Consider the following 19,539-nt stretch of genomic DNA (forward strand, 5'->3'; position numbering starts at 1 on the left):
TCCTTGTGTAATGTGATAATTGTACCCCCTAGTCCAATTGTCCTTTGCATATTCTTTAAATATGCTTGTGTTCCCCCATGTACTTTTTGTATTGATTTGTTGTTTATAATAATAATAATACAAAAATGTAATAAATAAAAAATCTGAAAAATATAACGCGAAGGTCTGACATTTTCAGACCGGCATTTCTATAGACAACCCCGGCTATATTTTGGGTCCTGAGTCAACGTGGGACAGTGCGTTTGTGTCATGCCGAATTTGTTGTCAGGTGTCTTGTGTTTTTAATGTCTGTAGTTCTATTTGGACATATTTTTGCATTACTAGTTTGGGATATTGGACAGTAACTGACTACTTATCATGATGCCGGGGGAGAATCATTCCAAACTCGCGTCAGGAGCAACTACCGGAGCTTGTCACAACTGCACTGTGCTTCACCAGGTGAGTTGAGAAAGGCTCCGGCTACTGTTGTATACTCGCTTCAGACCTGGAAAAAAGATAGTTAGATCATATTTCACCAAACTATACTGACGGACATCCATCCTCTCTCATTGTAGAACCTAAACGAATATGTGGCAGCTCTGCTGGTTTTGAAACAGAGAAGTATTGACTCCGAGTAAGTAACTAACGTTATTAGACTTGTGTGATGAGATGATACTGTACAGGTCCCCAAAACACAGCTAGCTACACACGTACATATATACTCAGGGTGGACGGGGTGCTATTCAAACAGCTAACTACATAAATACTCAGAGAGGGAGGGGGCTATTCAATCAAACAGCTAACTACATATATACTCAGGGTGGGGGGGGGGCTATTCAATCAAACAGCTAACTACATATATACTCAGGGTGGGGGGGGCTATTCAATCAAACAGCTAACTACATATATACTCAGGGTGGGGGGGGGCTATTCAATCAAACAGCTAACTACATACATACTCCGAGAGGGAGGGGGCTATTCAATCAAACAGCTAACTACATATATACTCAGGGTGGTGGGGGGCTATTCAATCAAACAGCTAACTACATATATACTCAGGGTGGGGGGGGCTATTCAATCAAACAGCTAACTACATATATACTCAGGGTGGGGGGGGGGCTATTCAATCAAACAGCTAACTACATATATACTCAGGGTGGGGGGGGGGCTATTCAATCAAACAGCTAACTACATATATACTCAGGGTGGGGGGGGCTATTCAATCAAACAGCTAACTACATACATACTCAGGGTGGGGGGGGCTATTCAATCAAATGGCTAACTACATATATACTCAGGGTGGGGGTGGGGGGGGGGGGGGGGCTATTCAATCAAACAGCTAACTACATACATACTCAGGGTGGACGAGGTGCTATTCAAACAGCTAACTACATATATACTCAGGGTGGGGGGGGGGGCTATTCAATCAAACAGCTAACTATATATATACTCAGGGTGGGGGGGGGCTATTCAATCAAACAGCTAACTACATATATACTCAGGGTGGGGGGGGCTATTCAATCAAACAGCTAACTACATACATACTCAGGGTGGGGGGGGGGGGGCTATTCAATCAAACAGCTAACTACATACATACTCAGGGTGGGGGGGGCTATTCAATCAAACAGCTAACTACATACATACTCAGGGTGGGGGGGGGGGCTATTCAATCAAACAGCTAACTACATACATACTCAGGGTGGGGGGGGGCTATTCAATCAAACAGCTAACTACATATATACTCAGGGTGGGGGGGGGCTATTCAATCAAACAGCTAACTACATACATACTCAGAGAGGGAGGGGGGTATTCAATCAAACAGCTAACTACATACATACTCAGTGTGTGGGGGGGGGCTATTCAATCAAACAGCTAACTACATACATACTCAGAGAGGGAGGGGGTATTCAATCAAACAGCTAACTACATACATACTCAGGGGGGGGGGGGGGGGCTATTCAATCAAACAGCTAACTACATATATACTCAGGGTGGGGGGGGGGGGTATTCAATCAGACAGCTAACTACATACATACTCAGGGTGGGGGGGGCTATTCAATCAAACAGCTAACTACATATATACTCAGGGTGGGGGGCTATTCAATCAAACAGCTAACTACATACATACTCAGGGTGGGGGGGGGCTATTCAATCAAACAGCTAACTACATACATACTCAGGGTGGGGGGCTATTCAATCAAACAGCTAACTACATATATACTCAGGGTGGGGGGGGGGGGTATTCAATCAAACAGCTAACTACATACATACTCAGGGTGGGGGGCTATTCAATCAAACAGCTAACTACATATATACTCAGGGTGGGGGGGGGGTATTCAATCAAACAGCTAACTACATACATACTCCGAGAGGGAGGGGGCTATTCAATCAAACAGCTAACTACATATATACTCAGGGTGGTGGGGGGCTATTCAATCAAACAGCTAACTACATATATACTCAGGGTGGGGGGGGCTATTCAATCAAACAGCTAACTACATATATACTCAGGGTGGGGGGGGGGCTATTCAATCAAACAGCTAACTACATATATACTCAGGGTGGGGGGGGGGCTATTCAATCAAACAGCTAACTACATATATACTCAGGGTGGGGGGGGCTATTCAATCAAACAGCTAACTACATACATACTCAGGGTGGGGGGGGCTATTCAATCAAATGGCTAACTACATATATACTCAGGGTGGGGGTGGGGGGGGGGGGGGGGGGCTATTCAATCAAACAGCTAACTACATACATACTCAGGGTGGACGAGGTGCTATTCAAACAGCTAACTACATATATACTCAGGGTGGGGGGGGGCTATTCAATCAAACAGCTAACTATATATATACTCAGGGTGGGGGGGGGCTATTCAATCAAACAGCTAACTACATATATACTCAGGGTGGGGGGGGCTATTCAATCAAACAGCTAACTACATACATACTCAGGGTGGGGGGGGGGGGCTATTCAATCAAACAGCTAACTACATACATACTCAGGGTGGGGGGGGCTATTCAATCAAACAGCTAACTACATACATACTCAGGGTGGGGGGGGGGGCTATTCAATCAAACAGCTAACTACATACATACTCAGGGTGGGGGGGGGCTATTCAATCAAACAGCTAACTACATATATACTCAGGGTGGGGGGGGGCTATTCAATCAAACAGCTAACTACATACATACTCAGAGAGGGAGGGGGGTATTCAATCAAACAGCTAACTACATACATACTCAGTGTGTGGGGGGGGGCTATTCAATCAAACAGCTAACTACATACATACTCAGAGAGGGAGGGGGTATTCAATCAAACAGCTAACTACATATATACTCAGGGTGGGGGGGGGGGGTATTCAATCAGACAGCTAACTACATACATACTCAGGGTGGGGGGGGCTATTCAATCAAACAGCTAACTACATATATACTCAGGGTGGGGGGCTATTCAATCAAACAGCTAACTACATACATACTCAGGGTGGGGGGGGGCTATTCAATCAAACAGCTAACTACATACATACTCAGGGTGGGGGGCTATTCAATCAAACAGCTAACTACATATATACTCAGGGTGGGGGGGGGGGGTATTCAATCAGACAGCTAACTACATATATACTCAGGGTGGGGGGGGGGGTATTCAATCAAACAGCTAACTACATACATACTCAGGGTGGGGGGCTATTCAATCAAACAGCTAACTACATATATACTCAGGGTGGGGGGGGGGTATTCAATCAAACAGCTAACTACATACATACTCAGGGTGGGGGGGGGCTATTCAATCAAACAGCTAACTACATATATACTCAGGGTGGGGGGGGGGCTATTCAATCAAACAGCTAACTACATATATACTCAGGGTGGGGGGGGGCTATTCAATCAAACAGCTAACTACATATATACTCAGGGTGGGGGGGGGCTATTCAATCAAACAGCTAACTACATATATACTCAGGGTGGGGGGGGCTATTCAATCAAACAGCTAACTACATACATACTCAGGGTGGGGGGCTATTCAATCAAACAGCTAACTACATATATACTCAGGGTGGGGGGGGCTATTCAATCAAACAGCTAACTACATATATACTCAGGGTGGGGGGGGCTATTCAATCAAACAGCTAACTACATACATACTCAGGGTGGGGGGCTATTCAATCAAACAGCTAACTACATACATACTCAGGGTGGGGGGGGGGGGTATTCAATCAAACAGCTAACTACATACATACTCAGGGTGGGGGGGGGCTATTCAATCAAACAGCTAACTACATACATACTCAGGGTGGGGGGGGGGCTATTCAATCAAACAGCTAACTACATATATACTCAGGGTGGGGGGGGGCTATTCAATCAAACAGCTAACTACATACATACTCAGGGTGGGAGGGGCTATTCAATCAAACAGCTAACTACATACATACTCAGTGTGTGGGGGGGGGCTATTCAATCAAACAGCTAACTACATATATACTCAGGGTGGGGGGGGCTATTCAATCAAACAGCTAACTACATACATACTCAGAGAGGGAGGGGGGTATTCAATCAAACAGCTAACTACATACATACTCAGTGTGTGGGGGGGGGCTATTCAATCAAACAGCTAACTACATACATACTCAGAGAGGGAGGGGGCTATTCAATCAAACAGCTAACTACATACATACTCAGGGTGGGGGGGGGCTATTCAATCAAACAGCTAACTACATACATACTCAGGGGGGGGGGGGGCTATTCAATCAAACAGCTAACTACATATATACTCAGGGTGGGGGGGGGGGGGTATTCAATCAGACAGCTAACTACATATATACTCAGGGTGGGGGGGGGGGGTATTCAATCAAACAGCTAACTACATACATACTCAGGGTGGGGGGGGGGGGGGTATTCAATCAAACAGCTAACTACATACATACTCAGGGGGGGGGGGGGGCTATTCAATCAAACAGCTAACTACATATATACTCAGGGTGGGGGGGGGGGGGGTATTCAATCAGACAGCTAACTACATACATACCCAGGGTGGGGGGGCTATTCAATCAAACAGCTAACTACATACATACTCAGAGAGGGAGGGGGGTATTCAATCAAACAGCTAACTACATATATACTCAGGGTGGGGGGCTATTCAATCAAACAGCTAACTACATATATACTCAGGGTGGGGGGGGCTATTCAATCAAACAGCTAACTACATACATACTCAGGGTGGGGGGCTATTCAATCAAACAGCTAACTACATACATACTCAGGGTGGGGGGCTATTCAATCAAACAGCTAACTACATACATACTCAGGGTGGGGGGCTATTCAATCAAACAGCTAACTACATACATACTCAGGGTGGGGGGCTATTCAATCAAACAGCTAACTACATACATACTCAGGGTGGGGGGCTATTCAATCAAACAGCTAACTACATACATACTCAGGGTGGGGGGCTATTCAATCAAACAGCTAACTACATACATACTCAGGGTGGGGGGGGGGGGGGGGTATTCAATCAAACCGCTAACTACATACATACTCAGGGTGGGGGGGGGGTATTCAATCAAACAGCTAACTACATACATACTCAGGGTGGGGGGGGGGGGTATTCAATCAAACAGCTAACTACATACATACTCAGGGTGGGGGGGGGGGGGGGGGGGGGTATTCAATCAAACAGCTAACTACATACATACTCAGGGTGGGGGGGCTATTCAATCAAACAGCTAACTACATACATACTCAGGGGGGGGGGGGGGCTATTCAATCAAACAGCTAACTACATACATACTCGGGGTGGGGGGCTATTCAATCAAACAGCTAACTACATACATACTCAGGGTGGGGGGGCTATTCAATCAAACAGCTAACTACATACATACTCAGGGTGGGGGGCTATTCAATCAAACAGCTAACTACATATATACTCAGGGTGGGGGGGGGGGTATTCAATCAAACAGCTAACTACATATATACTCAGGGTGGGGGGGGGGCTATTCAATCAAACAGCTAACTACATACATACTCAGGGTGGGGGGCTATTCAATCAAACAGCTAACTACATACATACTCAGGGTGGGGGGCTATTCAATCAAACAGCTAACTACATACATACTCAGGGTGGGGGGGGGTATTCAATCAAACAGCTAACTACATACATACTCAGGGTGGGGGGCTATTCAATCAAACAGCTAACTACACGACGTTAAAGCCATATGCCTGTATGTTACACGTCACAGAGCAGCAGCCGTGTTGTCATTGACCTGATGGCTGGTTTGACTGAATATGACCCCTAGACTCTACCTAGACTCATCTGATGTAGCCTGGTTTGACTGAATATGACCCCTAGACTCTACCTAGACTCATCTGATGTAGCTTGGTTTGACTGAATATGACCCCTAGACTCCACCTAGACTCATCTGATGTAGCCTGGTTTGACTGAATATGACCCCTAGACTCCACCTAGACTCATCTGATGTAGCCTGGTTTGACTGAATATGACCCCTAGACTCTACCTAGACTCATCTGATGTAGCCTGGTTTGACTGAATATGACCCCTAGACTCTACCTAGACTCATCTGATGTAGCTTGGTTTGACTGAATATGACCCATAGACTCTACCTAGACTCATCTGATGTAGCTAGCTGTGTTTTGGAACTGTAAATGACAAGGTAAAACATATATCTAGCTAGGCCTACCATGTTTAATGTAACAGGAGGAGTGAATGACTAGTCTGTTTTAGAAAGGGCAGGCTACTAATGTAATCTGTTTAACTCTCTTTCAGTCACCTGCTGAGGGAATATCAAGGAAAGTGTGAAGATATCCTTTCAAAAGTCCATTCACTGTCTTCACTGAGGTCTCAGCCATTCACTGTCTTCACTGAGGTCTCAGCCATTCATGCTCTTCACTTAGGTCTCAGCCATTCACTCTCTTCACTTAGGTCTCAGCCATTCACTCTCTTCACTTAGGTCTCAGCCATTCACTCTCTTCACTTAGGTCTCAGCCATTCACTCTCTTCACTTAGGTCTCAGCCATTCACCACCTTCACTTAGGTCTCAGCCATTCACTCTCTTCACTTAGGTCTCAGCCATTCACTCTCTTCACTTAGGTCTCAGTCATTCACTCTCTTCACTTAGGTCTCAGCCATTCACTCTCTTCACTTAGGTCTCAGTCATTCACTCTCTTCACTTAGGTCTCAGCCATTCACTCTCTTCACTTAGGTCTCAGCCATTCACTCTCTTCACTTAGGTCTCAGCCATTCACTCTCTTCACTTAGGTCTCAGCCATTCATGCTCTTCAGTTATTAGGTCTCAGCCATTCATGCTCTTCAGTCATTAGGTCTCAGCCATTCATGCTCTTCAGCCTCTCTTCAGTCATTAGGTCTCAGCCATTCATGCTCTTCAGTCATTAGGTCTCAGCCATTCATGCTCTTCAGTTATTAGGTCTCAGCCATTCATGCTCTTCAGTCATTAGGTCTCAGCCATTCATGCTCTTCAGTTATTAGGTCCCAGCCATTCATGCTCTTCAGTCATTAGGTCTCAGCCATTCATGCTCTTCAGTCATTAGGTCTCAGCCATTCATGCTCTTCAGTCATTAGGTCTCAGCCATTCATGCTCTTCAGTCATTAGGTCTCAGCCATTCATGCTCTTCAGTCATTAGGTCTCAGCCATTCATGCTCTTCAGTCTCTCTTCAGTTATTAGGTCTCAGCCATTCATGCTCTTCAGTCTCTCTTCAGTTATTAGGTCTCAGCCATTCATGCTCTTCAGTCTCTCTTCAGTTATTAGGTCTCAGCCATTCATGCTCTTCAGTTATTAGGTCTCAGCCATTCATGCTCTTCCGTTATTAGGTCTCAGCCATTCATGCTCTTCAGTTATTAGGTCTCAGCCATTCATGCTCTTCAGCCTCTCTTCAGTTATTAGGTCTCAGCCATTCATGCTCTTCAGTCTCTCTTCAGTCATTAGGTCTCAGCCATTCATGCTCTTCAGTCTCTCTTCAGTCATTAGGTCTCAGCCATTCATGCTCTTCAGTCTCTCTTCAGTCATTAGGTCTCAGCCATTCATGCTCTTCAGTCTCTCTTCAGTCATTAGGTCTCAGCCATTCATGCTCTTCAGTTATTAGGTCTCAGCCATTCATGCTCTTCAGTTATTAGGTCTCAGCCATTCATGCTCTTCAGTCTCTCCAGTTATTAGGTCTCAGCCATTCATGCTCTTCAGTTATTAGGTCTCAGCCATTCATGCTCTTCAGTTATTAGGTCTCAGCCATTCATGCTCTTCAGTTATTAGGTCTCAGCCATTCATGCTCTTCAGTCATTAGGTCTCAGCCATTCATGCTCTTCAGTCTCTCTTCAGTCATTAGGTCTCAGCCATTCATGCTCTTCAGTCTCTCTTCAGTCATTAGGTCTCAGCCATTCATGCTCTTCAGTCTCTCTTCAGTTATTAGGTCTCAGCCATTCATGCTCTTCAGTCTCTCTTCAGTCATTAGGTCTCAGCCATTCATGCTCTTCAGTTATTAGGTCTCAGCCATTCATGCTCTTCAGTTATTAGGTCTCAGCCATTCATGCTCTTCAGTCTCTCTTCAGTTATTAGGTCTCAGCCATTCATGCTCTTCAGTTATTAGGTCTCAGCCATTCATGCTCTTCAGTTATTAGGTCTCAGCCATTCATGCTCTTCAGTTATTAGGTCTCAGCCATTCATGCTCTTCAGTCATTAGGTCTCAGCCATTCATGCTCTTCAGTCTCTCTTCAGTCATTAGGTCTCAGCCATTCATGCTCTTCAGTCTCTCTTCAGTCATTAGGTCTCAGCCATTCATGCTCTTCAGTCTCTCTTCAGTTATTAGGTCTCAGCCATTCATGCTCTTCAGTCTCTCTTCAGTTATTAGGTCTCAGCCATTCATGCTCTTCAGTCTCTCTTCAGTTATTAGGTCTCAGCCATTCATGCTCTTCAGTTATTAGGTCTCAGCCATTCATGCTCTTCAGTCATTAGGTCTCAGCCATTCATGCTCTTCAGTCATTAGGTCTTAGCCATTCATGCTCTTCAGTCATTAGGTCTCAGCCATTCATGCTCTTCAGTCTCTCTTCAGTCATTAGGTCTCAGCCATTCATGCTCTTCAGTCATTAGGTCTCAGCCATTCATGCTCTTCAGTCATTAGGTCTCAGCCATTCATGCTCTTCAGTTATTAGGTCTCAGCCATTCATGCTCTTCAGTCATTAGGTCTCAGCCATTCATGCTCTTCAGTCTCTCTTCAGTTATTAGGTCTCAGCCATTCATGCTCTTCAGTCATTAGGTCTCAGCCATTCATGCTCTTCAGTTATTAGGTCTCAGCCATTCATGCTCTTCAGTCATTAGGTCTCAGCCATTCATGCTCTTCAGTCATTAGGTCTCAGCCATTCATGCTCTTCAGTCATTAGGTCTCAGCCATTCATGCTCTTCAGTCATTAGGTCTCAGCCATTCATGCTCTTCAGTCATTAGGTCTCAGCCATTCATGCTCTTCAGTCATTAGGTCTCAGTGCCTCCCTTGGAATGAGCAGAACAGAAAACTGTTCTGATTGGCTCTGGTGCTGATTTAACTTCACTAGTGTTACAATATAACACCATCATTACAATATAACACCATCATTACAATATAACACCATCATTACAATATAACACCATCATTACAATATAACACCATCATTACAACATAACACCATCATTACAATATAACACCATCATTACAATATAACACCATCATTACAATATAACACCATCATTACAATATAACACCATCATAACAATATAACACCATCAAAACAATATAACACCATCATTACAACATAACACCATCATTACAACATAACACCATCATTACAACATAACACCATCATTACAACATAACACCATCATTACAACATAACACCATCATTACAACATAACACCATCATTACAACATAACACCATCATTACAACATAACACCATCATAACAATATAACACCATCATTACACTATAACACCATCATTACATTATAACACCATCATTACACTATAACACCATCATTACACTATAACACCATCATTACACTATAACACCATCATTACAATATAACACCATCATTACAATACAACACCATCATTACAACACCATCATTACAACACCATCATTACAACACCATCATTACAATATAACACCATCATTACAATGTAACACCATCATTACAATGTAACACCATCATTACAATATAACACCATCATTACAATATAACACCATCAATACAATATAACACCATCAATACAATATAACACCATCATTACAATATAACACCATCATTACAATATAACACCATCATAACAATATAACACCATCATAACAATATAACACCATCATAGCAATATAACACCATCATAACAATATAACACCATCATAACAATATAACACCATCATAACAATATAACACCATCATTACAATATAACACCATCATAACAATATAACACCATCATAACAATATAACACCATCATTACACTATAACACCATCATTACACTATAACACCATCATTACACTATAACACCATCATTACAATATAACACCATCATTACACTATAACACCATCATTACACTATAACACCATCATTACACTATAACACCATCATTACAACACCATCATTACAATATAACACCATCATTACACTATAACACCATCATTACACTATAACACCATCATTACACTATAACACCATCATTACACTATAACACCATCATTACACTATAACACCATCATTACAATATAACACCATCATTACAATATAACACCATCATTACACTATAACACCATCATTACACTATAACACCATCATTACACTATAACACCATCATTACACTATAACACCATCATTACACTATAACACCATTACAATATAACACCATCATTACACTATAACACCATCATTACAATATAACACCATCATTACAATATAACACCATCATTACAATATAACACCATCATTACAAGAGTCTGTGTTAACTTCACTGGTTACAGTGGGATGAGGTTAAAGGTGATTATGTATTGTACTGACCTCGTCCTTAGTGGGAGTCACCATTTAGAATTCTATGGGAGTCACCATTTAGAATTCTGTGGGAGTGACCATTTAGAATTCTGTGGGAGTGACCATTTAGAATTCTATGGGAGTGACCATTTAGAATTCTATGGGAGTGACCATTTAGAATTCTATGGGAGTGACCATTTAGAATTCTATGGGAGTGACCATTTAGAATTCTATGGGAGTGACCATTTAGAATTCTATGGGAGTGACCATTTAGAATTCTATGGGAGTGACCATTTAGAATTCTATGGGAGTGACCATTTAGAATTCTATGGGAGTGACCATTTAGAATTCTATGGGAGTGACCATTTAGAATTCTATGGGAGTGACCATTTAGAATTCTATGGGAGTGACCATTTAGAATTCTATGGGAGTGACCATTTAGAATTCTATGGGAGTGACCATTAGAATTCTATGGGAGTGACCATTAGAATTCTATGGGAGTGACCATTAGAATTCTATGGGAGTGACCATTAGAATTCTATGGGAGTGACCATTAGAATTCTATGGGAGTGACCATTAGAATTCTATGGGAGTGACCATTAGAATTCTATGGGAGTGACCATTTAGAATTCTATGGGAGTGACCATTTAGAATTATATGGGAGTGACCATTTAGAATTCTATGGGAGTGACCATTTAGAATTCTATGGGAGTGACCATTTAGAATTCTATGGGAGTGACCATTTAGAATTCTATGGGAGTGACCATTTAGAATTCTATGGGAGTGACCATTTAGAATTCTATGGGAGTGACCATTTAGAATTCTGTGGGAGTGACCATTAGAATTCTATGGGAGTGACCATTAGAATTCTATGGGAGTGACCATTAGAATTTTTTGGGAGTGACCATTAGAATTCTATGGGAGTGACCATTTAGAATTCTATGGGAGTGACCATTTAGAATTCTATGGGAGTGACCATTTAGAATTCTATGGGAGTGACCATTTAGAATTCTATGGGAGTGACCATTTAGAATTCTATGGGAGTGACCATTTAGAATTCTATGGGAGTCACCATTTAGAATTCTATGGGAGTCACCATTTAGAATTCTATGGGAGTCACCATTTAGAATTCTATGGGAGTGACCATTTAGAATTCTATGGGAGTGACCATTTAGAATTCTATGGGAGTGACCATTTAGAATTCTATGGGAGTGACCATTTAGAATTCTATGGGAGTGACCTTACTGAGGTAAAGTATTTGTCATTATTACATTTTTGCGAATCACGTGACTGCGAGGCGTGTCTCCACACGGGGAAAGGTGCTGTGGCAGATGATTGGTTGGTAGATTAAGCCAATGCCGATGCGCAGGGAGTTTCTCCTGGCCTTTCTATTTGCTAACGAAGTCCTAGTTTGACACATTGGTCGACCGGACTCTTGGCTCATTTGGGCTGACGTGTCTGGGAAGGAGGTTCTGGGAACAACGAGGTTCTGGGAAGGAGGTTCTGGGAACAACGAGGTTCTGGGAACAACGAAGTTCTGGGAGTGACTGGAAACGAGGTTCTGGGAACAACGAGGTTCTGGGAGTGACTGGAAACGAGGTTCTGGGAACAACGAGGTTCTGGGAACAACGAGGTTCTGGGAACAACGAGGTTCTGGGAACAACGAGTGACTGGGAAGGAGGTTATGGGAACAACGAGGTTCTGGGAAGGAGGTTCTGGGAACAACGAGGTTCTGGGAACAACGAGGTTCTGGGAACAACGAGGTTCTGGGAACAACGAGGTTCTGGGAAGGAGGTTCTGGGAACAACGAGGTTCTGTGAACGAGGTTCTGCATTGTATCTGGTGATGTGGTTTCAGTCTTAAATGGTCTGTCTGGTCGTGTATTAGAGAGAAGAGGAGATACCTGGTCAGTTACACAACTGAATGTATTCAACCCATATGTGGCTTCTGCATTTAACCCAGAGTTGGGGGGGGGGGGGGCTGCCTTAGTCAACATCCACGTCATCGGCGCCCGGGGAGCATTTAGTGTTGGGGGGTTAAATGCCTTGCTCAAGGGCAGAACGACACATTTATTTTTCCACCTTGCCGGCTCGGGGATTCGAACCAGCGACCTTTCAGATACTGGCCCCAACAGCCTTATCCACAAAGCTACCTGCCACCCCCATTGGCCCTAACAGCCTTCCCCACAAGGCTACCTGCCACCCCCATTGGCCCTAACAGCCTTATCCACAAAGCTACCTGCCACCCCCATTGGCCCAACAGCCTTATCCACAAGGCTACCTGCCACCCCCTTTGGCCCCAACAGCCTTCCCCACAATGCTACCTGCCACCCCCATTGGCCCAACAGCCTTATCCACAAGGCTACCTGCCACCCCCATTGGCCCAACAGCCTTATCCACAAGGCTACCTGCCACCCCCATTGGCCCAACAGCCTTATCCACAAGGCTACCTGCCACCCCCATTGGCCCAACAGCCTTATCCACAAGGCTACCTGCCACCCCCATTGGCCCCAACAGCCTTATCCACAAGGCTACCTGCCACCCCCATTGGCCCAACAGCCTTATCCACAAGGCTACCTGCCACCCCCATTGGCCCCAACAGCCATATCCACAAGGCTACCTGCCACCCCCATTGGCCCATACAGCCTTATCCACAAGGCTACCTGCCACCCCCATTGGCCCCAACAGCCTTCCCCACAATGCTACCTGCCACCCCCATTGGCCCCAACAGCCTTATCCACAAGGCTACCGGCCACCCCCATTGGCCCCAACAGCCATATCCACAATGCTACCTGCCACCCCCATTGGCCCAACAGCCTTCCCCACAAGGCTACCTGCCACCCCCTTTGGCCCCAACAGCCTTATCCACAAGGCTACCGGCCACCCCCATTGGCCCCAACAGCCATATCCACAATGCTACCTGCCACCCCCATTGGCCCAACAGCCTTCCCCACAAGGCTACCTGCCACCCCCTTTGGCCCCAACAGCCTTATCCACAAGGCTACCGGCCACCCCCATTGGCCCCAACAGCCATATCCACAAGGCTACCTGCCACCCCCTTTGCGCTACTGTCATTGTTGTTAGAAGTGGTCGTCCAGCTCAGTTGATAGAGCGTATCGCTGCCAATGCTAGGATGGTGTGTTCGATTCCCAGGACCCCCCCCCCCCGTACGTAAAATGTATGCACGCATGAATGCTTTGGATAAAAGGCTTAATTCATTATTATGAAGTGTTTTCCTTGACAGTTTGTTTACAGCTCCAGAGATCCCAGAGGTATGACATTTCAGTTCTCTAATTCTCTCTTTACTAAATGCTCTTTTATGTCTTTGTAAGTATTTGACATGTGTTTGGAAACGTATATGGTTTGGCAACATAAAGTTGTTGATTATTTCTGTCACACAACATTGTTCCAGGGAGACCAATAAGCTGCGTATACAACTTGATGATCTGCAGTTGAAAGTAGCTTCTCTGGAAAAGCAACATGCAGGGTACGAAGCCATGCGGGCAGAGCTGGAGGCTAAGCAGGTAAGAGATGTGTCCTATTGTCCTGCAGAGCTGGAGGCTAAGCAGGTAAGAGATGTGAAATGCTCCGTTCTACTCATCATGACAGTGTTTTGTGCTGGAGAGAGCTCTAACAGAGTTGTGTCCTGTTGTCCTAGAGAGCTCTAACAGAGTTGTGTCCTATTGTCCTGGAGAGCTCTAACAGAGTTGTGTCCTATTGTCCTGGAGAGCTCTAACAGAGTTGTGTCCTATTGTCCTGGAGAGCTCTAACAGAGTTGTGTCCTATTGTCCTGGAGAGCTCTAACAGAGTTGTGTCCTATTGTCCTGGAGAGCTCTAACAGAGTTGTGTCCTGGAGAGCTCTAACAGAGTTGTGTCCTATTGTCCTGGAGAGCTCTAACAGAGTTGTGTCCTATTGTCCCGGAGAGCTCTAACAGAGTTGTGTTTCTGTCCTGTAGAGCGCTGAGAAGTTGTCCCAGCAGCTTCTTGAGGAAGTGGAGAGGCTGAAGGAGCAGAACAACAACACAGAGACTCTGTAAGACTCATCAAGAACATTTACAGCATTTAGTTTGGTTCTTGTTCCGCTGACATCTTCTCTCTGTTCTCCAGAAAGAAGAGACTTGAGGGTTCTTGTTCCACTGACATCTCTGTTCTCTCTCTGTTCTCCAGAAATAAGAGACTTGAGGACCAGCTGAAGATGGTAGCAGGTATTGTCTCTGGTTATAATTCTACTTTCTGTAAACCCTCATCCGCTGATATACCCACATTGTAATAGTCTACTGTCTGATGTATGTAAACTCAAGTCTTTCCTGTGGAACTGTTTATTATGAAGAGACAACAGAGAAGCAGTGTGTGGATAATGTCCAGCTGAGACGGGAGAAGACGGCGCTGGAGAAAGACCTGCTGAAAACACAGGTAACAGTATTATCTAACGGGACAATAAATCCTCCTCATTATTAGCAGTTATACAATGTTTGTCTGCCTGGTTTCAACCCACTCAACTAAAACCATTTTGAAGTATTGGTGTCAAAGTGTTTTTAGTACGGTGATGATTTGACGTGTGTTTGTCTTCTCAGGCGTCGTTGAAGACATGTCAGAAGGTAGCAGAGGAAGTGCAGCAGTTGAAGGAGGACAACGCCAGGACATCCGTTCTGTAAGGGTTTCCCCGAGCACCAAAACAACAAGTGGATGGTATAAGTCATGGTGTTGCCTGTACTCATGTTTCTACTTTCTGATTTCACCCACAGGAAACACAACCTGGAAAAACAACTTGGACTGTTTCAAGGTTACTATTATTATCTGCTAGTCTGTGGGAACATCATTTACATGACCTATAAAACAACAATATTCCTATTGTGATGTGTCACACAGCCTGACCTGCCTTGTCTTACTGGCAATGTGCCTGGGTTGTTCTGTTCTAGATTCTAAACTCAAGCAAGAGCGTGACGTTACCGGGCTGAAAACAGAGAAGATTCTACTGGAGAACAAGCTTCTACATCTTCAGGTTTGCATGTTCTCCCTACTTCCACTCACGCTACAACCTGCACTGCTGCGTGTTCTCCCTACTTCCACTCACGCTACAACCTGCACTGCTGCGTGTTCTCCCTACTTCCACTCACGCTACAACCTGCACTGCTGCGTGTTCTCCCTACTTCCACTCACGCTACAACCTGCACTGCTGCGTGTTCTCCCTACTTCCACTCACGCTACAACCTGCACTGCTGCGTGTTCTCCCTACTTCCACTCACGCTACAACCTGCACTGCTGCGTGTTCTCCCTACTTCCACTCACGCTACAACCTGCACTGCTGCGTGTTCTCCCTACTTCCACTCACGCTACAACCTGCACTGCTGCGTGTTCTCCCTACTTCCACTCACGCTACAACCTGCACTGCTGCGTGTTCTCCCTACTTCCACTCACGCTACAACCTGCACTGCTGCGTGTTCTCCCTACTTCCACTCACGCTACAACCTGCACTGCTGCGTGTTCTCCCTACTTCCACTCACGCTACAACCTGCACTGCTGCGTGTTCTCCCTACTTCCACTCACGCTACAACCTGCACTGCTGCGTGTTCTCCCTACTTCCACTCACGCTACAACCTGCACTGCTGCGTGTTCTCCCTACTTCCACTCACGCTACAACCTGCACTGCTGCGTGTTCTCCCTACTTCCACTCACGCTACAACCTGCACTGCTGCGTGTTCTCCCTACTTCCACTCGCGCTACAACCTGCACTGCTGCGTGTTCTCCCTACTTCCACTCGCGCTACAACCTGCACTGCTGCGTGTTCTCCCTACTTCCACTCGCGCTACAACCTGCACTGCTGCGTGTTCTCCCTACTTCCACTCGCGCTACAACCTGCACTGCTGCGTGTTCTCCCTACTTCCACTCGCGCTACAACCTGCACTGCTGCGTGTTCTCCCTACTTCCACTCGCGCTACAACCTGCACTGCTGCGTGTTCTCCCTACTTCCACTCGCGCTACAACCTGCACTGCTGCGTGTTCTCCCTACTTCCACTCGCGCTACAACCTGCACTGCTGCGTGTTCTCCCTACTTCCACTCGCGCTACAACCTGCACTGCTGCGTGTTCTCCCTACTTCCACTCGCGCTACAACCTGCACTGCTGCGTGTTCTCCCTACTTCCACTCGCGCTACAACCTGCACTGCTGCGTGTTCTCCCTACTTCCACTCGCGCTACAACTTGCACTGCTGCTAAATGTTTCCCCTTAAACTTCTCTGGGATATGTGGGACGCTAGCGTCCCAACTTTATGTCCAAAAACCTCATTTGAAATTGGTGCGTTATGTTCGGAAATGCATTGTCTCAAACAAACATCCGGTGAAAGTGCAGAGATACTCATTACAGAAATACTCATCATAAACATTGATAAAAGATACAAGTGTTAAACATACGATTAAAGATAAACTTCTCCTTAATGCAACCACTGTGTCAGATTTCAAAAAGGCTTTACGGTGAAAGCACACTTTGCGATTATGTTAGGTCAACGCCTAGTCACAGAAAACCATACAGCCTTTTTCCAAAGAAGGAGAGGTGTCACAAAAGACAGAAATAGCGTTAAAATGATTCACTTACCTTTGATCTTCACCGGATGGCACTCCCAGGTCTCTATGTTTGACAATAAATGTTTGTTTTGTTCGATAAAGTTCATCTTTATGTCCAAATAGCTCCTTTTTGTCCAGTAATCCAAATGCACAAGGTGCGAGCACTAAGTCCAGACGAAAAGTCAAGAAAGTTATATTACAGTTTGATTATATACATCGTTTGACATGTTTCTACAATCTTTAGGATGTTTTTATCATAAATCTTCAATAATATTCCAACCGGACAATTCCTTTGTCTTTAGAAATGAAAGGGAACAGAGCTCGCGCGTGACTAAACTAAAGGCTTTCAGCCTGACCACTGATTCAAACAGCTCTTATTCACTCCCCCTTCACAGTAGAAGCCTGAAACAAATGTTCTAAAGACTGTTGACATCTAGTGGAAGCCTTTGGAAGTGCAATCTGACCCCATAGACACTGTATATTGGATAGGCAATCACTTAAAAAAACTACAAACCTCAGATTTCCCACTTCCTGGTTGGATTTTTCTCAGGTTTTTGCCTACCATATGAGTTCTGTTATACTCAGACATTATTTTAACAGTTTTGGAAACTTTAGTGTGTTTTCTATCCAAATCTACTAATAATATGCATGTTCTAGCTTCTGGGCCTGAGTAACAGGCAGTTTACTCTGGGCACCTTATTCATCCAAACTACTCAATACTGCCCCCTGTTCCCAAAGAAGTTAAACCACTCGAGTGTTGCTTTAGCAGTATGCTTAGGGTCATTGTCCTGCTGGAAGGTGAACCTCCTTCCCAGTCTCAAATCTCTGGAAGACTGAAACAGGTTTAGTACAATTTCCCTGTATTTAGCGCCATCCATCATTCTTTCAATTCTGACCAGTTTCCCAGTCCCTGCCGATGGAAAAACATTCCCACAGCATGATGCTGCCACCACCATGCTTCACTGTGGGGATGGTGTCCTCGGGGTGAGGTGTTGGGTTTACACCAGACATAGAGTTTTCCTTGATGGCCAAAAAGCTACATTTTAGTCTCATCTGACCAGAGTACCTTCTTCCATATGTTTGGGGAGTCTCCCACATGCCTTTTGGCGAAAACCAAACGTGTTTGCTTATTTTGTTCTTTAAGCAATGGCTTTTTCTGGCCACTCTTCCGTAAAGCCCAGCTCTGTGGTGTACGTCTTAAAGTGGTCCTGTGGACCGATACTCCAATCTCCACTGTGGAGCTTTGCAGCTCCTTCAGGGTTATCTTTGGTCTCTTTGTTGCCTCTGATTAATGCCCTCCTTGCCTGGTCTGAGTTTTGGTGGGCGGCCCTCTCTTGACAGGTTTGTTGTGGTGCCATATTCTTTAAAAAGATTTAATAATGGATTTAATGGTGCTCTGTGGGATGTTCAAAGTTTGAGATTTTTTTTATAACCCAACCCTGATCTGTACTTCTCCATAACTTTGTCCCTTGACCTGTTTGGAGAGCTCCTTGGTCTTCATAGTGCCCCTTGCTTAGTGGTGTTGCAGACTCTGGGGCCTTTCAGAACAGGTGTAAATATACTGAGATCATGTGACAGATCATGTGACACTTAGAGTGCACACAGGTGGAATTTATTTAACTAATTATGTGACTTCTGAAGGTAATTGATTGCACCAGATCTTATTTAGGGGCTTCATAGCAAAGAGGGTGAATACATACAGTGGGGAGAACAAGTATTTGATACACTGCCGATTTTGCAGGTTTTCCTACTTACAAAGCATGTAGAGGTCTGTAATTTTTATCATAGCTATACTTCAACTGTGAGAGATGGAATCTAAAACAAAAATCCAGAAAATCACATTGTATGATTTTTAAGTAATTACAATTCACTTCACTAATTTTGACTATTTTGTGTATGGCCATTTACATGAAATCCAAATAAAAATCCATTTAAATTACAGGTTGTAATGCAACAAAATAGGAAAAACGCCAAGGGGGATGAA

General features: G+C 44.6%; 1 protein-coding gene across 1 annotated transcript in view; it reads left to right on the forward strand.

Moving 5' to 3' along the window:
• Positions 1-240: 240 nt before the first annotated feature.
• ice1 (KIAA0947-like (H. sapiens)) overlaps positions 241-19,539 on the forward strand; it is a 42,585-nt gene continuing 23,286 nt past the window's right edge. Inside the window, exons 1-11 of the mRNA XM_038987490.1 lie at positions 241-438; positions 555-613; positions 6,760-6,794; positions 14,249-14,267; positions 14,408-14,519; positions 14,952-15,028; positions 15,163-15,200; positions 15,326-15,408; positions 15,570-15,646; positions 15,741-15,778; positions 15,915-15,997. Of these exons, the coding sequence (XP_038843418.1) occupies positions 358-438; positions 555-613; positions 6,760-6,794; positions 14,249-14,267; positions 14,408-14,519; positions 14,952-15,028; positions 15,163-15,200; positions 15,326-15,408; positions 15,570-15,646; positions 15,741-15,778; positions 15,915-15,997 (702 nt within the window). The 5' untranslated portion in view covers positions 241-357. The remainder of the gene's footprint in view (positions 439-554; positions 614-6,759; positions 6,795-14,248; positions 14,268-14,407; positions 14,520-14,951; positions 15,029-15,162; positions 15,201-15,325; positions 15,409-15,569; positions 15,647-15,740; positions 15,779-15,914; positions 15,998-19,539) is intronic.

Source organism: Salvelinus namaycush, unplaced genomic scaffold, assembly GCF_016432855.1.
Source record: "Salvelinus namaycush isolate Seneca unplaced genomic scaffold, SaNama_1.0 Scaffold744, whole genome shotgun sequence".
Lineage (NCBI taxonomy): Eukaryota > Metazoa > Chordata > Actinopteri > Salmoniformes > Salmonidae > Salvelinus > Salvelinus namaycush.